This window comes from Durio zibethinus, chromosome 25 (assembly GCF_047325235.1).
Source record: "Durio zibethinus cultivar Kanyao isolate XHJ-2024 chromosome 25, ASM4732523v1, whole genome shotgun sequence".
Taxonomy (NCBI): domain Eukaryota; kingdom Viridiplantae; phylum Streptophyta; class Magnoliopsida; order Malvales; family Malvaceae; genus Durio; species Durio zibethinus.
In genome coordinates, this window is record NC_143186.1 from 20,404,432 (window position 1) to 20,427,364 (window position 22,933).

The 22,933-nt window shown below is 36.0% G+C and overlaps 5 protein-coding genes across 5 annotated transcripts; 4 read left to right on the top strand and 1 right to left on the bottom strand.

Annotated features, from left to right (window-relative positions):
• The first annotated feature begins 524 nt into the window (after positions 1-524).
• On the top strand, positions 525-5,047 carry LOC111275522 (putative WD repeat-containing protein C2A9.03). Its single transcript, XM_022860870.2, has 10 exons — positions 525-662; positions 1,908-2,067; positions 2,234-2,401; positions 2,503-2,589; positions 2,816-2,950; positions 3,081-3,191; positions 3,659-3,750; positions 3,839-3,944; positions 4,111-4,197; positions 4,288-5,047. The coding sequence occupies exons 2-10, from the start codon at positions 1,930-1,932 to the stop codon at positions 4,699-4,701; spliced, it is 1,338 nt and encodes a 445-aa protein (XP_022716605.1). The 5' UTR covers positions 525-662; positions 1,908-1,929; the 3' UTR covers positions 4,702-5,047.
• Positions 5,048-5,593: 546 nt separating this feature from the next.
• LOC111275525 (photosystem I reaction center subunit V, chloroplastic-like) lies at positions 5,594-6,359 on the top strand. Its single transcript, XM_089754864.1, has one exon. The coding sequence runs from the start codon at positions 5,697-5,699 to the stop codon at positions 6,177-6,179; it is 483 nt and encodes a 160-aa protein (XP_089610990.1). The 5' UTR covers positions 5,594-5,696; the 3' UTR covers positions 6,180-6,359.
• A 642-nt stretch (positions 6,360-7,001) lies between these two features.
• LOC111275521 (high mobility group B protein 10-like) lies at positions 7,002-10,920 on the top strand. Its single transcript, XM_022860869.2, has 6 exons — positions 7,002-7,344; positions 8,398-8,476; positions 8,814-8,976; positions 9,071-9,151; positions 9,888-10,249; positions 10,397-10,920. The coding sequence occupies exons 1-5, from the start codon at positions 7,181-7,183 to the stop codon at positions 10,175-10,177; spliced, it is 777 nt and encodes a 258-aa protein (XP_022716604.2). The 5' UTR covers positions 7,002-7,180; the 3' UTR covers positions 10,178-10,249; positions 10,397-10,920.
• A 395-nt stretch (positions 10,921-11,315) lies between these two features.
• LOC111275520 (WPP domain-interacting protein 2-like) lies at positions 11,316-14,688 on the bottom strand. Its single transcript, XM_022860868.2, has 3 exons — positions 14,634-14,688; positions 13,100-14,350; positions 11,316-12,172 (listed from the first exon to the last, which is right to left on the bottom strand). The coding sequence occupies exons 2-3, from the start codon at positions 14,253-14,255 to the stop codon at positions 11,436-11,438; spliced, it is 1,893 nt and encodes a 630-aa protein (XP_022716603.1). The 5' UTR covers positions 14,256-14,350; positions 14,634-14,688; the 3' UTR covers positions 11,316-11,435.
• Positions 14,689-18,593: 3,905 nt separating this feature from the next.
• LOC111275492 (uncharacterized) lies at positions 18,594-22,801 on the top strand. The gene is made up of 2 exons (XM_089754731.1): positions 18,594-18,761; positions 18,967-22,801. Exon 2 carries the CDS (start codon positions 19,504-19,506, stop codon positions 22,498-22,500), a length of 2,997 nt encoding a protein of 998 aa, XP_089610857.1. The 5' UTR covers positions 18,594-18,761; positions 18,967-19,503; the 3' UTR covers positions 22,501-22,801.
• The last annotated feature ends 132 nt before the right edge of the window (positions 22,802-22,933 follow it).

Here is a 22,933-nt window from a genome sequence, read left to right on the forward strand (position 1 = left end):
TTCATGCCTATCTGATTAAAGAATAATTATGTAAATTTTCTTTTTTTTTTTTTTTTTCTTTTTTCCTTCTGATAAAACTAAAGAAATGAAGTTTTCCTCGGAGATATTGAAATCTTAGAAGAAATATTGAAAACTAATTCAAATGGGAATTGGATATAATCAAAGCCACAATAGAATGTAGGGGGACGAGTGTAGGACCATGATGGCAATAAGCTTATTGGGCCATTAAGTCAATCCCGGGTTCAAGTTCATTTATGGTTAAACGAGGTCGTATCGTACATATTACTAATTCATATCTACCTAAAATTATTCTATATAATAGAATCATCAAATTATAATTTCTAATCTCTTCCTTCACCCTTTAAATATATACATATACATAGCAAATAATAAAAGTATACTAATGTACTATACTATTACTATTTACTATTACCAGCAAAATTATTTTTCCCTCAACGAATTTTTTGAGTATATAAAATCCACCTTCTATTCATCAAAAAAAAAAAAAAAAAAAAAAAACCCTCACCTTTTATAAATAATCATTTTCTATATATAATATATATTTCTTAAAAACATGCAATTTATTCTGATGCTCGTATTTTCATCTCCAAACCAGATCGGAGGACAACACCAGCTTCCCATAATCTCTTATATTTCTAAAGGTTCCTCTTTTACTCGTTCATGATTCATTTTTTTTTATGTTCATAATCTTCGATCATCTTCATCGTTTCTGTTAATCGATGCATAGGTGCATATACAAATTAATTCTTTTTTTTTTTTTAAAACACTTTTAGGGTTTGCCCTTTTTTTTTTTAAATAATTATTGTTTTATTTCTTGATAACAGTTATTATTTGCAAGTGAATCAAATTGTTGTTGCATGATTGTTCTCATTTGGGAGTTTAATTTTTCGTTTCAATTTCCATTAGGGTTTATATTAATCAGGTCATTTCTTATTTAGGCCATGTTGTCGTGTTTTTATGAGTGCTATTTAAATTTAGAAAATCAAAAATGAAATGCATTGAATTTCATGGGACTTGACTTCTTTCTTGGACCCCAAAATCTACATTGATGAATAGGCCTGCAGAGAGGAATGTGAGATAGAAAAAACTCACCTTTATAGGTGGTAAAGTTTCCAAATTTAGGCACCTTGGAAAGGTTTTGTTAGTCTTGTTTTTGGGGCGTTGCATGCTTGAATTGAGAAGTGAATTTTATCTCTATCCTAACGTGATTATAGCAAAATTGAATTGAAAATATTGCAAAAATTACTTCAGAATATATTATAGCATATGTTTCCCATAAATAACCTATGATGGGATTGACTCATAGGCTATCAATCTTTAATTAGATAATTTCCATGCTGATGTAAGTCTTTCATACACATTGAAAATCGGCATAAAACTGTACCTATATGATGGATTTATGTTTGTCTGAGCATGTTATTTTAGATATTTGTTTCCATTTCCTTTTCCATTCCTTTGACGAGGGTCCCATGTTTGGTGATAGATTTGATTTTCTCTTTAATTCTGACTTGGTTATGGTTTCTATTCTCTGTTAGTGTTAGATTATCATGTTCAATATCCTTAGATAATACCATTAGATGATTTAATTATAATTATTGTGAATATCATTTTAATGTCTTAAACACTACATTGTATAAATTGTAACTTGCATGAGTTTTAGTGGCAGTACATGTCATGTTACTGTTCTTGATGATTTTAAATATGCACCATCTTATCAATTATAATCATCACTTCATCAGTGTACTTAGCACAAAGTTTACTATTTAAAAATCTAAGATAATACAATCTTCTGATTCAATGTTGTGTGGCTTTTTCTTTATTGGTTTGGTTATTATTGTTGAGTGACTATTAATTTATTATCAATGCTTGAATTTATTTTGGTGTAGGTGTTGTTTTGTCTGGTGGAATATGTCCCATTACCGAGAAGATGATGCTGAATACATGGATGAGTATGACTTAGAAGACATGGATGATGACATGGATGAAGAGTTTTGTGGCAGAGATATGTCTGGCTCAGACTCTGATGTTGATGAATATGACGACTTGGTTTGTTTTATGTTTTACAAGATTCACATAGGCACTTCTTGAGCAACTAAGTTCACGCATCATTAGATTAGGCAAATATGGCTTTACTATTTCTAAATATTTCAAAGTTTTTGTTGTAGTATTCATGGATTTCAAGCCAGCCTATTGTAATTTGACCATATTGCAGAATAATAAGATATCTGATACTTCTGCTGCTCAAGCTAGAAGAGGAAAAGACATCCAGGGAATTCCTTGGGATCGCCTTAGCATCACTAGGGAAAAATATAGGCAAACAAGGCTAGAACAGTACAAGAACTACGAGAATATCCCTCTGTCTGGAGAAGGGTCAGGGAAGGTAAAATTCCTTATAAGTTGCCTGCATGCCTTTTATAACAATTCTTGGATCTAATGTTTTGGTTGTAATTGAACTAAGTTGATATTTCAATTTGTATATAGGATTGCAAAGTTACCAAGAAGGGTGCCTCATATTATGACTTCAGACTAAATTCAAGATCTGTGAAATCAACAATACTTCATTTTCAGGTTAGCTGAATGGAAGTTTTCATTTAATTTATATCAGCTATATTTACCCCATTCATATTTTGTGACGTCATAGAAGGATTTTTTTTTTTTTTTAAGATTTATGTTTATATTTTTAAAATTTCTTTCTCATATCTTGTAATGTTACTGGCCTGTCCTTTTCTTTTGGTATATTTGACTGTGATGTGATCATTTTGACTGATAAGCATATCCATTTGTGGTGGTGCAGTTAAGGAACTTGGTATGGGCTACATCAAAACATGATGTTTACCTTTTGTCACATTTTTCTGTCATGCATTGGTCTTCATTGATACATGGGAAGCGTGAAATTCTTAATGTGTCTGGTCATGTGGCACCATCTGAGGTCTGTTTTCTGGCATTGATTTGCTTTTTCTCTGAATTGTTGGTTTTTCCCCTTTTCTTTTCTTTTCTTTTCTCTTCTTTTCCCCCATCTCATTTCCTCTGAGATTGATCAACGTGTTTTTCCCTCTTAGAAACATCCTGGAAGTCTGATGGAAGGTTTTACACAAACTCAAGTCAGTACCCTTGCAGTAAAAGATAAGCTGCTAGTTGCTGGAGGATTCCAGGGTGAACTGATATGCAAGGTGAGTAATGTATCTTGTTTCCCCCTAAATCCTTTATTGACAATAAAAAAAAAAGATCAGAGAATGAATGAGCCTTTGTGCGGCAGTTGCAGAGTTGCTTTTCCATACAATATAGCTCTTTCTCAGTTTTTGCTAGTCACTTGAGGTCAATTGTTCATATCTTAACTATTCTAGTTCAATCCATTGTTAGACATATCTTTCATGTTATGAGAAGGATCTGGCTAAATGATTCTATTAAGCTCATTAGAATTTATGAACTTTGTTTTCTTGCTCATTCTGTTTCAAAGTTTATCAATTTTATCTTGGTTTGAACTATTTATTACTTAGAAATTTTAGAACGGCAAAAATGCTAAAAGTTTATATTTGAAGAGGAGTTTTTTTTTTTTTTTTTGCTGAGCTCTTGGTTAGTGTTATCCTGTTGCCAGTTATCTTTAGAATTAATTAGTTGATTTTGATTTGGAATGTAGCATTTAGATCGACCTGGAATAAGCTTCTGCTCTAGGACAACTTATGATGACAATGCCATTACAAACGCTGTCGAGATTTATGTCACTCCAAGGTATTTCTTGTTCCCTGAGCTCCTGGTGGCATCGGTCACATACTTACATTCAACTGAACCTAATTTTGCTTTGTTTTTGAATTACCAGTGGTGCAGCTCACTTTACTGCCTCAAATAATGATTGTGGAGTCAGAGATTTTGATATGGAGAAATATCAACTTTCTAAGCATTTTCATTTTCTTTGGCCGGTCAATGTAAGTTTCTTGTATTGGGATTCCGTTTGTTTTAGATTGGTAAACATACACTTAATATTATTCCATATAAAATTTAATTTGCAGCATAGTAATTATTGGTTCTATCGACACTGTAGAGACGATGAGGTGAAATACTATAAGCTCTTCTTACGTGTTGCTTTTGCAGCATACTTCTTTGAGCCCTGATGGGAAACTTCTAATAATAGTTGGAGACAACCCTGATGTTATGTTGGTGGACTCTGACACGGGGAAGGTAGTTGTCTGCTTGCTTTTTAACTATTTACATTTTTGGAGATTGCAAAGTCTAGGATGTGGCATCGGCTGACTTGAAATTGCATTGTAGACTGTTATGCCTTTGCGTGGACACTTGGACTTCTCATTTGCATCAGCATGGCATCCTGACGGTGTCACTTTTGCCACCGGGAACCAAGACAAAACTTGCCGGATTTGGGACGTTCGGAACTTGTCCAGGTCAATTTCTGTTCTCAAGGGAAATCTTGGAGCAATACGGTCTATACGCTATACATCTGATGGTAATTACATGGCAATGGCTGAGCCTGCTGACTTTGTGCATGTGTATGATGTGAAAAGTGGGTATGAGAATGAGCAAGAAATCGATTTCTTTGGTGAGATATCTGGCCTATCCTTTAGTCCGGACACAGAGTCTCTCTTTATTGGTGTATGGGATCGTACATATGGTAGCCTTCTTGAGTATGGCCGTCGGAGGAACTACTCATACCTTGATTCCCTAATGTGAGTTGATTGTGCAGTACGCAAAATAAAAATGTTGGTGTGGTTGATGGTATTTGAGGAAATTTGTAACATTCCAAGCTGTAGAAGAGGGTTGTAGGTGTAAATGTAAACTGTATTTCGTAATTTTAGGTTATTTATGTTCAATTAGATTTTAGTTCATTGCCACTTGTGGGGGTCAATCATCGTAAGATGTTAATGGTAGGGGGATGTACAGAAGGCTAGACAGAGCTGTTCATGTGAACAAGAAGAATGAAGGCGGGGGGGTTCTTTTTATTTTCTTTAATGAATCTGCCATTCAAATGACTATGATCCTGTTGTGCAGGATAATTTGAGTTTGCATTTTCGTGGTATTTGGCCGAAATGAGTTTTTAACTTTGTATATAATCAAACTAAGCTCAGCCATATTTAAGGCATTTCTAAATGAGCTGAACAAAAACGTTCACACTCTATAAGAACTTAGCTAATTGTAAACCAACCAAAGTTTGATTAGAGCCAAGCTGGACTTCTGATAAAAGAAAAAAAAAAAAGGCACGATTAGATGGGCTGGATTTAGTAAATCAACCAAGTTGTAATAAAGCGAGGAGATGCAGGCCAGGTGCTTGACAATTCGTTTACTAAAATTGTGGTGTTAAAAACAGTTTCAATTTCGGCCGTGAATCGAACACCTAACCCTCTGATTTGGCCACCCCTTGTCTGTAACTGTAAATAACTAAATATTCCCCAAGCTAAATTTCTCAAACAGTCCAACGACTTTTCAGCTTTTCTCGTTTGGACCCAAAAATCTCTATCCAAAAGAAACCAATGAAACAAAGCCAAGTCGACATCCAAAATCTTTCTCCCACCATTTCCATCCTCACAATCCCCCTCTCCTTCTTCCTACTGCCACTTGTTTTTACTGTATGATCTTTTATACGCCACTTCCCTTAATCATCATCTCCTACAAAATCTATATTTTTTTCACTATCCAAGACTTCTTTCAATCCGCACTCTGCAGGCACCATGGCAGCCTCCTCAACTTTGTTCACCCCCATCTTCTCCACCATCCAAAAGAACCATGCCAGCAACCATCTCAGCCCCTCCAGCATCTCATTCCAAGGCATCAGACCCCTCAGCAAGGCCAAATCCTCATCCAGGGTCACCCGCATCGCCAGAAACTCATCTGCTAGGCTTGCTGTCAAAGCAGAGCTCAGCGCCCCAATTGTGATAAGCCTAAGCACGGGTCTTTCCCTATTCTTGGGTAGGTTTGTGTTCTTCAACTTCCAAAGAGAGAACGTTGCCAAGCAAGTGCCTGAGCAAAACGGGTTGACACACTTTGAGGCTGGGGACACACGAGCCAAGGAGTATGTTAGCCTTCTCAAGTCCAACGATCCTGTGGGATTCAACATCGTCGATGTTCTTGCTTGGGGCTCCATTGGCCATATTGTTGCTTACTACATCTTGGCAACATCCAGCAATGGCTATGATCCCAAGTTCTTTGGCTGAACCACTTCTTCTTATAAGTTATGCTATATTTGATTAGAACCAATGTATAGTTTTGTCTATTAGTTAAGGTTGGGGGAGGTTGGATCTCTTGTTTTGCTTTACTCCTGCTAATTTCTGGGTTTTCTTGGATGCATATGTTAATTACTTTGGTTGGCAAAAATGCATATGTTAATTAATTTAGTAGTCTTTCTGGTTCTTCATTCCAGCATCGGATTAACAGCCACTGCTAACTATCTATTAGTATATTAAAACTAAATCAAGCAGGCAGCAGCAGGCATTAATAAAGCAACAATCAATTATGATCCATTGAAGGGGTTAGACTTTTATATACTCTGGGAAAATCCCCCTCGTATGCTATTGCTCCTATGTATTCTAACTGGATTTTTAATGGGTCCAGACAATCACAGACAAGGTAACAATGATAGAAGAACCAGAAATATATATATTTTTATTTGAAAATTAAACATTTATTATTATAATGGCAAAAATACTTTTAATATTTTACTTTCCTATGTATATTCATCACTATTCTTGGATTTATTTTTCCTTCTTCAAAATAAGGCATGTGGATACAAAACTGAAAGCGGAGAAAAGTGGATTTTTTTTTCTATTTGTTGAGTGAGTAAGAAGAATGAAAAAGTGAGGGAAATTCTTTTATCACAAGCATTGCAGCATTGCCACCGTTGGATATTTTGTTTAGAGGGGCATTCAATGCAGCCAAGCCAAGTTCATAGAAAATTTACGTGGTGGGGAATTTTCAAATACCAAGATTAAGATTATTATTATTTTTTTACTAAAAATAACACAGATTGAATTTTAATTATTAAAATTAAGAGATTAATAATTTTTTAGTGCTTTTATATTATATGAATAATATAGGGCAGGAAACAGAAAAAAAAAAAATCTATATCTACCGGTAATAGTTGGTAATTTAAAATCTTAATCAAACCAAAATCCAACATCCAAACTGTTTTACCTTTGTTGTTGAGTTGAGTCTAAAAATGTTTCAGCAACAACAGCAGCAGAGTGAGAGTACAAATGGGAAGTACAACAACACACCTCGCTATCCCTCACCATCTGCCAAGTACAAGGATGTCGCTCAAAGTTCTGACCTTTTGTGGGAAAAGCTCAAAGCTTTTAACAAATCAATCGGCAAAAAATTCAAGTAACTCTCTTTCCTTGCAATTTCCAACTTCGTCTTTAACATGGGTGCATGTATCTGGGTCGTTTTTTTTTTTCCTGCTTTGCAATCCTTATGCTTCTGCAAGAGTAGGAGTTGTCAGATCCTGATCCTTTATGTTTGAAATGGCTGTAATTTCATGTTCATTCCTTTTTGCCGCATGATGTATTCAAAATTTTGATTTCCTCTACTTTGGTGGGCCTCCCTTGCTCTCGAGATTGTTACAGGATGGAACACAAAACATAAAATTTCCCAACTTTCATTATTGCATCATCTGTCTGCAGGACTAGCATTTCTGAAAAAGTTTTTCTCATCTCTTTGTGTACCAAAAAAGTGTCTTCCACTTTAACAGTTTAATTTCAAGTTTCATTGTTGCAATTTCGCCCCTTTAACGTTTTTGCTTTTTATCAGACCCTGTTCATTTGTTGGTATGCATTTTCTTAGCTTCAATGTGGGGACTTGTCTATGTTCTATTGGTCAAGTTTTGGATGAATATAGCACTAACGTTGTTTTCTGTGTAGCTGGTAATTGCAACATTTAAAGCATGAAAATTTGTTTATTGAAAAGAAAATTAACAGAACAATTAAAAATTTGCTCTTTAAAGTGGGGACAGTAAATCCTGCTTGTTTATTCCAAATGTTATCGATCTCAGTTGCTCTAGATCCAAACACTTAACTATGGCATCATTTATCTGCCTACAGTGGATGATGCTACTTGCTTGATATATCTATCCTCTTCCTCGATATGGGATTTATAACCTTTACTAACCTGCAACCCTCATAGTCTGTCCCGTTTGCATGAACAACCATGCACACATTGTGCACACACCTCTTTAGGGGAGAGGATGTGGTTCCTTTTGCATCTTTATTAAGGCTTTTAAAGAATGTGCCTCTTGACTTATTACCTATCTAAATTTGTATTAAAAAGGTGACCTATTGGAGAAAGAGAAAATGGGGGTGGGGAAATAACAAAACAGAGAATAAGGAAAAGAAAAGCACTGCTTAGGATATATTTTCGCCTGATGCTTTGGTTGGATAGGGTTCTGGTTGTTGGAGGAAAGGCTCTAGATCTGCATCAACTCTTTGTGGAGGTCACATCACGTGGAGGTCTTGAAAAGGTATTATACTTGCAATTAGGATACTGCCTGCGATATAAAGCTTTTTGATCTAATGCATTATCTAGTGTTAGTAACAATGTTGATGACCTCTTCGTCATTGGTTTAAGTAAAGGAACACCTATATGGCTTTCTCTTGATATGACCTGGAATTCCCTCTAGCTTCTACAGCTCTCTTTGCAGGAGATCATAATCTTAGGTTGCATGCTAGCATGACTGGAACTTTTTCTCTCTGAAGATTTCTATGGCCATAAGTGATGGACAAATTGAGTTGGTCCAATATGTTAGCTTGTTACAACCCCTCCAAAGGGATGTTTAATTTCCTTGAAATGGTTTACAGGTAATACAAGATCGCAGATGGAAGGAAGTGATTGTGGTCTTCAGATTTCCAACAACCATTACAAATGCTTCATTTGTTTTAAAGAAATATTACTTATCATTGCTTTATCACTTTGAGCAAGTCTATTACTTCCGCAAGCAAGTCTCTTTGGTCTCAACCCCTGGTATTTGAAAACTAAATTCATTTTTTTCTTTCTGATAGAAGCATCTTTGTCTTTTGAAGAAATATCCATAGCTTGTAAATTTGTGTACTTTTAGCACACACTGCCAGTGGGAGCCTTGTGAATGGATATGCAGACACCAGAGGAGATGCCTCTACAAACCAATTAACAGCTCTGGGTATGTGTAACTACCTATTGATATGAGGGCTCCAATTACTGTGTGGGCTATGTTAACTTCCAGTTGTATTTCACAATTATATGTGGTTTACGTACACTTGTTTGCCTTAATATGAAGGAGCTTTTCATTCCAATATTCATAGAAATGATATTGGTTTCTCTAATCAGGCATGCATGACTTGATATCACTAGGCTTATTAGACCTGCATAGCAATGTCTTTAACAAATGTATCATATTTTAATAGCCTAATATATTGACTATCGATGCAATCTTTTCTGAAGAAAAAAAATAGCGATATACTTAAATTATGAAAAATCCATGCCATTGTTGCTTTTCTATGAATCTAAATCTTCAACAAGTGATGTTCCCTGCTACCTATATAGTTGTTCTGAAATAGTTTGTGGGACCTGCAATTTGAATTTCCTTAAAGGACTCAAAAGCAAAATTATTGATTTCACAAAAACCTTGATTGTCAGTTGCTGAGTGCTTGAGCTTCTAGAATGTTTGTTTAGCCTTGAAATGATCATTTGCGGTCAAGAAAGAAAAACAAATTGTGATATTTGGCAAGTCATTTGAAAATTATATCAGGTTGCTTTGAAAGGATTTAGAGGGTAATTTTAGTTATTATTTATACCAAATTTGGCAAGCCTAGATGTCTATTTCATATGCATCTTTGCAAGTGTGTGAATGTAGCTGTCTTGTTAAATGAGGGCTCTTACCATTCTTATACAAGCAGGAACTCCAGAGTTGCAGATTGGTAGTTCTGTGACGGGGAGCATTGATGGAAAATTTGATAATGGCTATCTGATTACAGTTAGGTTGGGCTCTGATCAATTTAAGGGTGTACTGTATCATATCCCCCAAATGCTTCAATTGTCTCAGAGTTCAAATACTTCAGATATTCCTTGTCACTGGCGCCGGAAGAGATCCCGATTAGCTTTATGGGACCTCTCCAGGCCAAAGTCAAACAGGAGTGGTTATAATTTTTTCTTTGCTGAGCATTATGTTCGGCTAAAACCTATGTAGCATGGGAAAGAGAAAGTCATCAGCGAGAAGATTGGGCACCTACGGAGCAATCTGACAGAGACTGAGAAAGTGGTATGGAAGTAGACTGTTATATCATTTGTCTCCAATTATCCAGAATGTGTATAAATATTTTTATTTTGTCTCTGCAGTTAAATCCTGCTATGTTTCATTTGACTATTGGAGATTTCTTAAAAATGACTGTTCTTGACTGTGATGCAGGTTTATCAGGAGAGAGGGACGAAGGACAAGGAGAGATGTTGAACTGAAATGTTGGAATACCGATCTTACCATGATTCAACAACTCTATAGCCTCCAATGAGTTGGTTGTTAGGAACTGAATAACAGGGTGTCAACCCTCCGTCTGTTGTTATTTTTGCTCAACTTTTCCCGTTTCTTCAATTTGCTTGACTGCCCCATTGCTGAAACTTTTGGTGATCAGATGGGAGAGCTTTGTAACTTGTGGTTATATATATATATATATATATATATATATATATTAATAAATAAGAATCTAGAAGCCTAGAACATTATTCTTGTGCTATATAAGATCAGAGTGAAGTTAGTAAATTGTAGTCTGGTAGAAAATCTGCAACTACGTTGCACACCCTTTAATTAAAGGATGGCAGATGGAGATGTTGGATGAGCTTATACTTGTATAACCACCTTTTTTAGGCATTATGTCGGCAAGAAAAAAAGTTGGTTTTAATCAATGACGTTTGGCAATTGGTGTTAGTGTTGTTTTAAGAAAGACCTTTTATCATTTCATTTGACATGAAAGAGTACCTAAAAAGATGAATTTGAGAAATTTCGATTCATTTTGTAAAATCAACTGTCACATTATTCAACACGGGGTATATTTCCCATCCAAATAATAGTGTTTTGAGAAGGATCACGGTGAAGGCAATAAATCTTTCTCAAGCACAACATTTATTGCTCAAAGCCTACCCAGCAGCACGCCATGGCCATAATTTCTCTAGTTAACAACCAACAAATTAAAGTGATAAAATGTGTGGTTTAGAATTGCATTCTACTTCACAGAAAAACAGCCTTGTTGGTAAATACTAACATTGAGAGAAGCTCAAATCAAGATTGAAAAGGTTTCCACTTTTAACCAAGTTGCGGTATTAACAAAAGCAGGGAAAGGGAAAAGAAAAGACTCTAATTATAATAACAACGAAATCTTACATTTGGATCATCGCCTAGAAACATTAGAATACACACACACAAAAAGAAAAGGGGGGTTCTATTTTCTTTTAACTCAGGTGGGAACAACCACACCTGATTGTGGTGACAGCTGCAAGACAACGAACACTAACACCAGTAATACCAACTGTGTACAAAAACATGACGTAACCTTACATACTCTCCTTTGCATCTTCAAAACCTCTTCAGTACCTACGATGTCTCCACAATACTTTTCCAACTCCTCTGCTTGTTTCTTTAGCATTACAGCCTTGCTTTCTGCCTCTCCAAGCTTATTCAACATGTGTGCTTGCTCCCCAGCCAATGATGTTTGTTCTTCAAATAGTGCAACTTGATTGCCCGCAGAAACCCTCAACTTCTCTACTGCCCTTGTTAGAGCTAGAAACTCAATTTCAGCCTCCATTTTTTGTTGAAAGAGGCCTTCAAGATCAAATTCCATTTCTCTATATTTATCTTGTTGCAACTCTGCAGTGCTTCTGGATTCTTCCTTCCGCAACCTGCTACTGTTTACACTGGTTTCCAATTCAAAAATCCTTGATTCCTTCGCCTGCAGAAGAGCCCTTGCTTCCTCCAGTTTGCTCTCCAAATATTTTACTTTCTGTGTTAAGGTGAATACCTGAGTTTCCAAGGAACCTAAAGTACTTTTTCTTATCTTTTCAGAATCTAATTGACCAGATGAGCTAGTTTCATGGATTTCCTCATCAGCAAAAGTAGAATCCATATGAACACTATTAATGTTAATTGAATCATCATGTAGAGGTTCCTTTCCTATCTCCCCTAATTTCTGTACTTCTGCAAAGAAAAATTGCTCTATTAAACTTAACAAAAATGCAGGACATAATCAGCAATTATGCTAGCATGAAATGATCAATACTAAGTAAAATGGATGATCAACATTTAACTTCTCCAAGGATGAAAACATGTATGATGTAGTCCTAGACTCCTCCATATGATTGAACTTTCACCATCAGATATCCATTATGCATTAGAGAACACCCAAATAAATGTCACTACCATTCCTCTCTCACTTCCCACAACTCATTTTCCGTGTGCCTTCTCTTCTCACAACCCTAAGTTAACATTGACCAAACACCAGCAAAAAACATTGGTGTGATTCTCCTATGAACTGAATTTAGTTACTGCTTTTCTGATGATGATTTGTTGCCAAACGTTCCTTTTTAGGTTGATCTTACTCCTGATGATGTCATTACTCCACCAGATACTTACCATTACTATCAATAGTTAATTATTAGTAGTACATGATTCCTAACTTAACAAAATATAAGCCGAAGTTCCCTTCTGCTATTTGCATTAGCTTTTTACAGCCTATGTTGACTACAGCCCTACTTGCCCATCAAGATGCTTGTTCTAGACTTATCTAAGGCTAACTGAAAAGCCAGTTCAACGTGGAACATGCACAGAGATTGGTATAGAAATTTTCAAAGTTAGCCACAACGAGGCTTTATGAACAACAACTATTTATAATCTTTGTCCCAACCCTCAAACAAAGGAGGGCATAGTTATCAACTGCTTGAAGTAAATACTTACAGAAATATTTCTGAGATTGTCAAATAAATAAGCTAACTAAAATATGAATAAATTAAGAGGTCACCAAGCTGGATTTGCAGGACATATAATACAGTACCCAAGAGTAGTTAGAACATATAATCAAACCATGAGAAAGGTTTATCAAAGATATCAGAAGGATATCACACCCACCATTTTCAAGGGCTTCCTGAACAGATTGGAGGGCAAGAATAGACTGGATCAATGCGTCTTGATCTGGTGAAGGCTGGTGATTCTCACCTTTTTCTTCCTTATCCTCCCAAGATAAATCTGCAGCTAAATCATCCGGTGAAAGCTCTTCAATTTCACCTAAATTTTCTTTCCTATAAGCAGTTTGAACTTCCTCACTGATCTGATGCTCGCCTTCACGAGCTTCATCACTATTTTCCCCATCATAATTCAAGGAGTTTCCAGTTTGCTTTCCGTTACTTGTCACTGAAAACAAACCCTGCGTAAAGACAAAGTTAGAGCTTCTTGAGTCAGATTCCATGCTGGAATGAGAGTTTTCCTTCTCAATTTTGATCCTTTCTCCTCTGGCCTTCTTATTGCTTTCAACACTACCCTTTCCCTGCTGAACTCTTTGACTTGAATTACCCACACTCTTCCCACTTAAATTCTTCATCTGGTTTTTCTCGTGTACGTACCCCAAAACTGCAGGCAGGTCATACCTCGTCTTTGGCATACTGGCTGCTGTAGATGACTTGCTACTCCGATCCTCGCTATTTTCAGAATCTGTAGCAAAAGCAAAAGCAGCCCCGACTGCAAACCTGGAATCAGAACTGGGGCTACGCATCATGAGCCCATGAGCAACACTTGTGCTCTTCAACATATTCACTGGTCCAACAGAAGCCACACTATTCTGCTTGATTTCGGGTGATGCCATATGTAGAGGTTTAGTTGGATTTGCAGAACCAGACAAACCTCGCTTCAACATTTTACTGATATCACCAGTGGCGGTTGGATCCTTAACAAAGTCTCTCTTGATACGCCTCCATTTCTTCAACCCATATCCTTTGGTGGTAGGGGGAGATGCCCCAACAGGAGATTTAGCTGCTAGATGAGGTGCATGCATTGGCTGCACAATTTGAGCAGCACCATTTAGATGATTATTAGCTGTCAAAGCATCGGAATCGACACTATGATCAGTGGCCAATCTCTGAGTCTGATTATCATTTGCGCACGACCCATTATCCTTGCTCTTGAAATCATCAACGTGATTATCTTTGACATCAAAATGAGATATAGCGTGTTGAATGGCTTCATTATCCTCCACAAATTCAAGCGCAGAACATTCACTTTCCAAATCCATAACTATTAATATGGGTTTCGCTCAAGATTTATTCAGATGAAGATCAAGAACAATAACTATCATTCCCGCAAAATCAGGTCCAAATCAACCAAAATCTGTAAAAGAAAAATCAACCCAACTATTCTCTTCAATAATCTGGCATCAAAATTCAATTAAATGAATAAATTTTAATTATACCCATCATTGGATTCTCTATTGTCATCAATTTTGAATACAAAAGAAGGAACTCAAAAGGAACAATTGAGCTTGACTTTTGTATATAGAACTTATATGTCATGAAAGCTCAACAAAGATTGAATTCAAATAAAAAAAAATTAATTCGGAAATAGAAAAAAAGTGAAATTTAGGATGTAATACATATGTGATTAAAAATCGTACCTTTTATCTTCTCATAGAGGGAAATTGAAGATGATTTGAAGGAAATGGGAAACCCTTAATCGTGGTTAGATTCGCAGTTATATAGGAGGCCATGAAATTATTGGGAGAGAAACTATGGTATTTTAGTAAATTAACTTTTTGATAATTTAAAATTAGTGTAATGAAAAGTAAGGAACATTTGATCATGGTAAGTACTACTAAGTATATTAAATAAATTAAAAAATATATATAATGGAAGGAGATCAAACTTACATTAAATATTTTTATTTTTTTAATTATTAATTTCAATAAATTTAAAGAAAGAGTTCTTTTTTTCACACGATCCTTTTATTGAATTTATTTACATTAATGATTAAAAAACAATTTGTTAGTTTTGCTCCACCGTTAATTAATCCTCCAAAAAACAATAACTTAGTAAAAAGTAATTTTTGGCCAAAAAAAAAAAAAAGATATGAAAATAAATGGGCCACATGGTGTGTGGGCCCATAATAAAAACAACCCAACTGGGCATTGCTGGCCGTCTAATCTGATTTGGATTTTGGATGGGGTGCTTTTATTTGCATCCATTTTTCTTTCTTTACATCTTTTTTTTTTTTTTTTTAAATAAAATTACGTAAAATTTTTCATTTGTATACATAATTGATAAATTTTATAACTTACTGAATATGAGTACCTGGTAAGTTATATATCTGATAAATTTTGAAAAAGTTATTCTTATGGTTTTAAACAAAATCCATTTAATTAATATCATTTTGATCTAATAAAAAATATTTATTTAATTTTCTGAAATTTCAATAAAACCTGAAATTCAGTTGCGAAAAAAAAAATCATATTTTGAAAAAAATTTTACAATATTGCAAAAAAAAAATCACAATTTATTTCAAATAATTGTAAGTTTATTTACAAATTAATTGATAAAATTATATAACTTTAATAATAAAAAAAAAAAGTAGATTATATAATATGTAGGTCTTTATTTTTTTTTTTTCTTGATTTTAACAATTTGAGAGGAAGATTTAACAGTGGCCATTTTGTGTCATTTTCAGGGGGATTATTATATATAATGAACAACATAAGAAGCAGGCTTATCCCGTTGAGAACATGAAATCGGCATCCGCATGCATGCAGTGTCAGAATATTACTAATCACCGGTATCTATCTATCTATCTATCTATCTATCAATATATAAATATATACAATGAATATGATGCCGATCGATGTTACACTCAGCAACACTGTGCAATGCAGAAACATACTCAGCTAGCCTTTGGAACATCTTAATAATTATTAGTGCTTTTATTCGCTCTTTTATCTTTCATTCTTTTAATAGTTAATGCACTAAATCATTTATTATAATGCAGATAATAGCCCTCCCTACTCTCCTACAGTGTATGCTAGCTACACCACTGTTAATTAATTAATAAACTCAAATATAATTATACAATTAAATTTATGCACAAATTAGTTTTCTTTTTAATTTAAAATACAAGCACATATCATTCTTATCTCTTACCACCTAATTTTTATCTTAAAAAAATAAAAGATAAATAGGTTTACAATCTATAAATAAGATGTATTACAAGTGGAGTTGTCAAAACCACCACTCATATATATATGTTGCGACAACATGAGTGCAACCTATGTCTCTGCAAATCCATGCCTACATTCTAAGATGAAACACATGCTATCCATTGACTTTCTTCATGTAGTACGGGACAAAGTTTCAAAGGATCTACTTCAAGTGTAGCACGTCTCTGCTCATGAACATCTTGCTGATATACTAACAAAGTCAGTGTCCAAGTCAAGATTTCAGCTGTTATTGTCCAAGATAGGAATCTCCAATCGTGGCTCTATCTTGCGGGGCCGTATTAGGGACAAAGCCACAGACCATTTGAAATTTGAATGAAGGGTTATCTGTTAATAAATCGAGTAGATAATAACTATATATGTAATTTAAATTTTGATTACTTAGCATAAGAGTTATTTGTAAGACATAGGATTATTCTTATCTAATGTTCTTGTATATATACTATACAAAAGGAATACATTAATTATGGAGGACAGGATTTTCTGCATAGCTTTTACAACCATTAAGAAAAAGAAAAAAAAAAGAAAAAAAGAGCTCGAGAAGGTGAAGAGATTGTGTCTAAATTTAAGGAAACCAAATTCTGTCTAAACCTAAAATTTTCTAGCTCCATAAGAAAATACCGGTTAATTGGGAGCTGGATTCTTTTTTGCAGCCAATCATGTTTCATTATGATGGAGATTCCATTTCCATATATATATATATATATATATATATTTAAAGAGATGGATTCAGATAAAGCTCCAACAATGAGTACAAATGAAAAAGGTGGTCATAATGTAGTCAGCTTCCATCCATGCTGAGACAGCTTCTCACTTTCAAAATGAAAGAGCATTAGACTCTGGCATATATAATGGGGATACATATTTTAGAGAGCAGAACACATATAGGCTTTATTTAAATTAAGAGCTAGCTTTTGCGAATTGTAGAGTCATTAACTTCAAATAATTTTTATATAACTCTATGATTACAGGCAGAGGAGCTTATAGTTTTTAATTTCTGAAAAAAGAGAGTCTAAGAAAACTTTTAAGGAAGAAAGAGATGAAGCTTTAGGATTATAGAGGGCAAGCACCCTGGTATCAATGGCCTTAGTTGGCCCTCCATAATAGTAAAAATATAGAAGCTTTCTACGTAAAGGCACATGGGATATTTGTTTACTTTTTTGGCCTAGAATACTGTATGAAATAATGCTTGTAATGATTATATATTTGATTGAATCACATTCTTCTATTTTATGTTAATTTTTCCCCTTATGGGTTTAGGCCTCAACATGCTTGCTTGTGTGTGAATTAAATTTCTACCACTGAGGCAATGACTTAAGTTGAAACACATTCATAAATCATAACAGAGAAACCAAAAAGATGAAAATGAGAAAAAGTCTTTAGTCGATCATAAACTCCCTAACCCTAACCCCAGAATCCGCATGCATGCATGCATATATAACTTCTTAATCACCTTGGTCGAATTTGAAATTCAACATGGGAAAGTTTAGTTTGTAAGAAATCCTATCAGCTTGAATTACATATCTTATCTATATGCAATTTTCTTGTTCTTTTCTACAACTACTTTACATTTTTAATTTATTTAATTCGTTTACATTTACAGAAAAGGAAAAAAAAAGGTATTATATCTGAGATGAGAAATTGTAAATCATATGCTTAGGTCCATAATCCACTGGCTTTGACAAAGATTCATGTGCCAGAATTCTTTTTCCACATTGTCGAATGCAATCCTGGATGAGCAGTGAACACTGTGATTTCAGCTGCCAAATATATAGGACAGGTATACTGGAATAGTAGGTGCTGTTTTACTCATGAGGTCCAAAAGGTACCACTCCTTCCCTACTAGTTAAAATAAAATAAATAAACAAGAGGTTTCAATCTATTTTCTCAATGTCCAGGAAGGAGTCAATAATACAGCAGTGGGTGCTCGGTTCTCAGTTGGACTGGTCTTTGGTCCAATTCCGGTGCAAATAGATTCAAACTGTGTCAGATGGGCACACATTCATATTAAGACCTGGATTGGATAAACAATAATATAATAGTAGTAATATTAATTAAATAAATGCATTCTTGTAAATTTTTAATATAAAATAATTAATAGACAATACTAACTTGATTGCTTTATTTTAATGCTGTTGAACCCTTGATCATACAACCCCTGCCAACAAGCTCTGAATAATGGTTCCCCTTCCAATGCCCTTTTCTCTGACCAATCTTTGGCTTCTGTGACAAGTGAGAACCCCGTGTTAGATTTAGAATCGAAAGATTAAATAGTACAACACAAAAAACAAAAATAAATGGCCTAAGCCCAACACAATCTATTAAATTAATCAAATAAATAACTATACCATTAGCCCTCTGCAGCTTCTTTTTAAGCATTTATCTAATATTATTTGTTCCGAACCTCACAGATCCTGCCCAACATTAGATTCCCCCCTTCTCTCCAGCTTGCTTTTGAGAGAGAAGATAGACATGGCCATTCAGGATTTGCAGCGAAGGGTTTCTCTTCTTTCCATTGCCTCAAAGTAAAGCAAAGCTGAGGTAAGTAAACTTCTATTCTGTTGCATCAGTTTTCTGGAATGGATATTATATATATATATATATATATATATATATATATATATATGAAATGAAACTAAGCACTGGTTTACACACTTGTTATATTAGGTCTAAAGAAAGATTTGAAGCATTGCTCATGTGTTGTTTTAATTAAGCGTTAATCAGTATCATCCATTTACTGTTTCAGTTTTTCAGAGCAAAGCCTGAATGATTCCCGTCCCAATCAAATGATAACTAAAATGCTGTAACAGTTTATGATGTTTAATGGACTGTTCTCCTCTTTGTTAATACTTCCGGTCAAACCAACTCCACCATAGGCACAAGAAAACTGGAGTAGCTCTGACTGAAGCGAGGCCCACAAATATGAAGTGAGATAAATCACATGCAGTGCAGATCTCTCCTGTGTGAAGGCATCACTGTAGCATTCATCTTCTGCCATAGACTTTGGTCAGAGCCATTCACTCAATGACTCAATTATATCTGTCAGAGAAAATTGATGCAAGAGAATCCAGGAAGCGCTCAGGTTCTATGGTGACGCACATAATGCAAGGGATTATATCTGCTACCGGACTGATAATAACTTTCAAAGTACAACCAGAGAAAAGTACCATTACGATGTAGACTGTAGACTATAGAGAAGAACATTGTACAGCACTAGAGCTTAGCTTTCTTAGAACTTGGAAGAAGTGAGATCTACTGCACTGCCACAGACATCAAAACCTTCATGGCTATGGGTGAAGAAGAAGCATCAGTATCAGGTAGCGGCAAACTTTCTCAAGAAAACCATCCCAGCAGCCTCACCATCAAGACTTCATCTTGCTGTAGCAAAACTGGTAAAGATGCTTTAACTTTGATCCCCACGGATTTGCATCCTCCAAGCTTAAAAACCTCAATTGAGTCATCTCCATACAACTCTCCCTCCTTGGTGTCCCCACCATCGTCAGCATTTGTTTCAGCTTTGCAGTCACCATATATATCACCAAGAGCCACAATCCCGAAACCCCAAGAGAACTCAACCCCGCAAGATAACTCTACTCTTGTTACTCATCCATCAACACCAGTCTCGTACAGAGGGGGTTCACAATCCGATGATATACCAAGTAGTTCATACACTCCACCATCAGAACAGTATGAATACTCTGACGACCCTGCAGATCCGAAGCTCAAATTTGTAACTTGTGTTCCAGTTCCAGATCCTGCTCCACGCATCTCATTCTCATTTCCAGTGCCTCGAATTTCCTTCGCAAAAGCTCCTGTTTCTCCTGCTTCTAATGCCAAACTCAGGAGCTGTGACGTTTTCATTGGCTTCCACGGTCAAAATCCTAACTTGGCTCGCTTCTGTAAGTGGCTTAAGTCAGAGCTGGAGCTTCAGGGTATTGCTTGCTTTGTTTCAGATAGAGCCAAGTATTCAGATGGTCAGAGCCATGAGATTGCTGACCGAGTAATCTGCTCAGCCACATATGGAGTTGTGGTGGTCACTAATTATAGCTTTCTCAATCATCTCAGCTTGGAGGAAATTAGATTCTTTTATCAAAAGAAAAACTTGATTCCACTCTTCTTTGACACGGGACCTGCTGAGATCATGGGACTTCTCAACTGCAATTCAGTTGATAAAGAATGCAAAGAAGCAATTGACGGCCTAATCAAGTGTCATGAGTTCAAGCTGGAAGCTAATCAGGGTAATTGGAGAAGCTGCGTAGCCAAAGCTGCAGGAATATTGCGAGCAAAGCTTGGAAGGAATAGTGTGGCAGAGAAAGACTTTGTTGGTGAAGGATTTGAGGAGCTGCCCTTCCCGAGAAACAGGTTTTTTGTGGGAAGACAGAAGGAGATTATGGAGATTGAAACTTCCTTATTTGGACATGCTGATTCTCTTGAGCAAGATTGTTGCTCTATGCCTATTATAAAAAGTGAAGCAAGCGGGCAATCCGAAGGGCTTGCGGATGAAGAAAGTGGTAATGTTTCCACTAGAGGGAGGTATATTAATCTGGGATTAGATAAGTGCAAAGAGCCTACTCTAGAGACATGGATTGAGCCAGTCACGGGAAGAAATTCAATGAAAAGGTCCAAATACAAGAAATCAAAAAGTGGGAACTACAAGAGCTTACGCTGCAGTGTGATTTGCATTAATGGGGTTCCAGGCATTGGAAAGACAGAGCTGGCTCTTGAATTTGCTTATAGGTATTCTCAGAGATATAAGATGGTTCTTTGGGTTGGTGGAGAAGCCCGATATCTCCGGCAGAATATATTGAACTTATCACTCGATTTGGGATTGGATGTGAGTGCTGAAGATGAGAAGGAAAGGGGCCACATTCGAAGCTTTGAGGAGCAGGAATTTGAAGCATTCAAGCGAGTGAAGAGAGATGTCTTTCGTGACATGCCTTATCTTTTGATCATCGATAATCTTGAGACAGAGCGAGAGTGGTGGGAAGGAAAAGACCTGCATGACTTAATTCCCAGGAACACCGGTGGGACTCATGTGATTATCACTACTAGGCTATCAAAGGTTATGAATTTTGACACAATCCAGCTTCCTCCATTGCCTTTCTCTGATGCAATGATTTTAGTAAGAGGAAGAAGGAAAAAAGTTTATCCGGCTGAGGAGTTGGAGTCCTTGAGAAAATTTGATGAGAAATTGGAAAGACTGAGCTTTGGTTTGTGGATTATTGGTTCACTGCTTTCCGAACTTGCCATTTCTCCATCTGCACTCTTTGAAGCTGTGAACGAGGTCTCGCTTGAAGATGGTTCTACTTCATCATATGTGAGGACTAATGGTAAGCAATACTGCAAAAACAATCCATTCCTGATGAAAATTCTATGCTTTTGCTTTGCTGTATTGCAGAAAGTTAATGGGAGAAGGAACATTCTCGCCTCTGGAATGCTTCTTGTTGGTGCTTGGTTTGCCCCATCACCCATTTCTGCAAATTTGCTAACTACTGCGGCTAAGTATATGCCTGTTGATGGAAACCGATTCAGAAGATGGATTAAGTTCCGAAGTCTCACGTTCGGCTTGTGTGGTGGATGCGGTTTAGCTACTCAAATTGAGGAAGATTCCGCTATTCTCCTAGTAAAGCTAGGATTGGCAAGAAGAGTTAATCGACAGACTGGATGTTGGATTCAGTTCCATCCTATAACTCAAGAGTTTGCAAAGAGGAAAGAGTGTTTATCCGCTGCTAAAGCCACAGTCCAAGGCATAAGAAAAATTGGGAACCCATTGCTGAATTCTGATCATCTATGGGCTTCTGCATTTATTGTATTTGGATTTAAGTCCGAGCCTCCTATTGTGCAATTAAAAGCAATTGATATGGTTTTGTATATAAAAAAGACGGCACTGCCATTAGCAATTAGATCCTTCACAACATTCTCAAGATGCAACTCTGCATTGGAGTTATTGAAGGTGTGCACAAATGTGTTGGAGGAAGTAGAAAAGTCTTTTGTATCTCAAACACAAGACTGGTGTCATGGGTCGCTTTGTTGGAAAAACAAGTTACAAGGTAATCAAAGGTTGGACGAGTACGTGTGGCAAGATGTGACATTGTTGAAGGCTACCCTGTTGGAAACGAGAGCAAAGCTGATGTTAAGAGGTGGGCATTTTGACAGCGGTGAAGAGCTCTGCAGAACTTGTATCAGTATTCGGACAGTGATGCTGGGGCACAATCATGCACTAACCTTGGCAGCTCAAGAAACACTTGCAAAGTTGGTGAGAATGAGGAGCAAGATATGATGGAGCTTATTCTCAATAGAAGTTTAAGTTTTGTTCACAATGTAAAATACGGTGATAAATCTGTATTTATTTTCCATTCTTCACTTGGAATAGATAGGAAATGTCACTGCTTTGTTGAATTACGCTAATATGATCTTTATGTTGGGAAAACAAACTCCTACACCAACCACTACCGAGATTTTTCTGACACGGTTTTAAACTTATTTCTTTTAGTGGAGTGTCTTATGCCACATCAATGCCATGTCATATTTTTTATTTTTTAAATGTATCTAAGTTTTCACAAAAGAAATTCCATGGGTTTTTGCTAACATGGACGGGCCGGAATAGTTATGTAACTCACGTTTGGTGGAGTGTCTGAATTTCGAGGAGAGTAATGCCTCTAACATGTAAGCATTGTGATGAGCAAAGCAAGTCATTCACATTCGGTTCCACC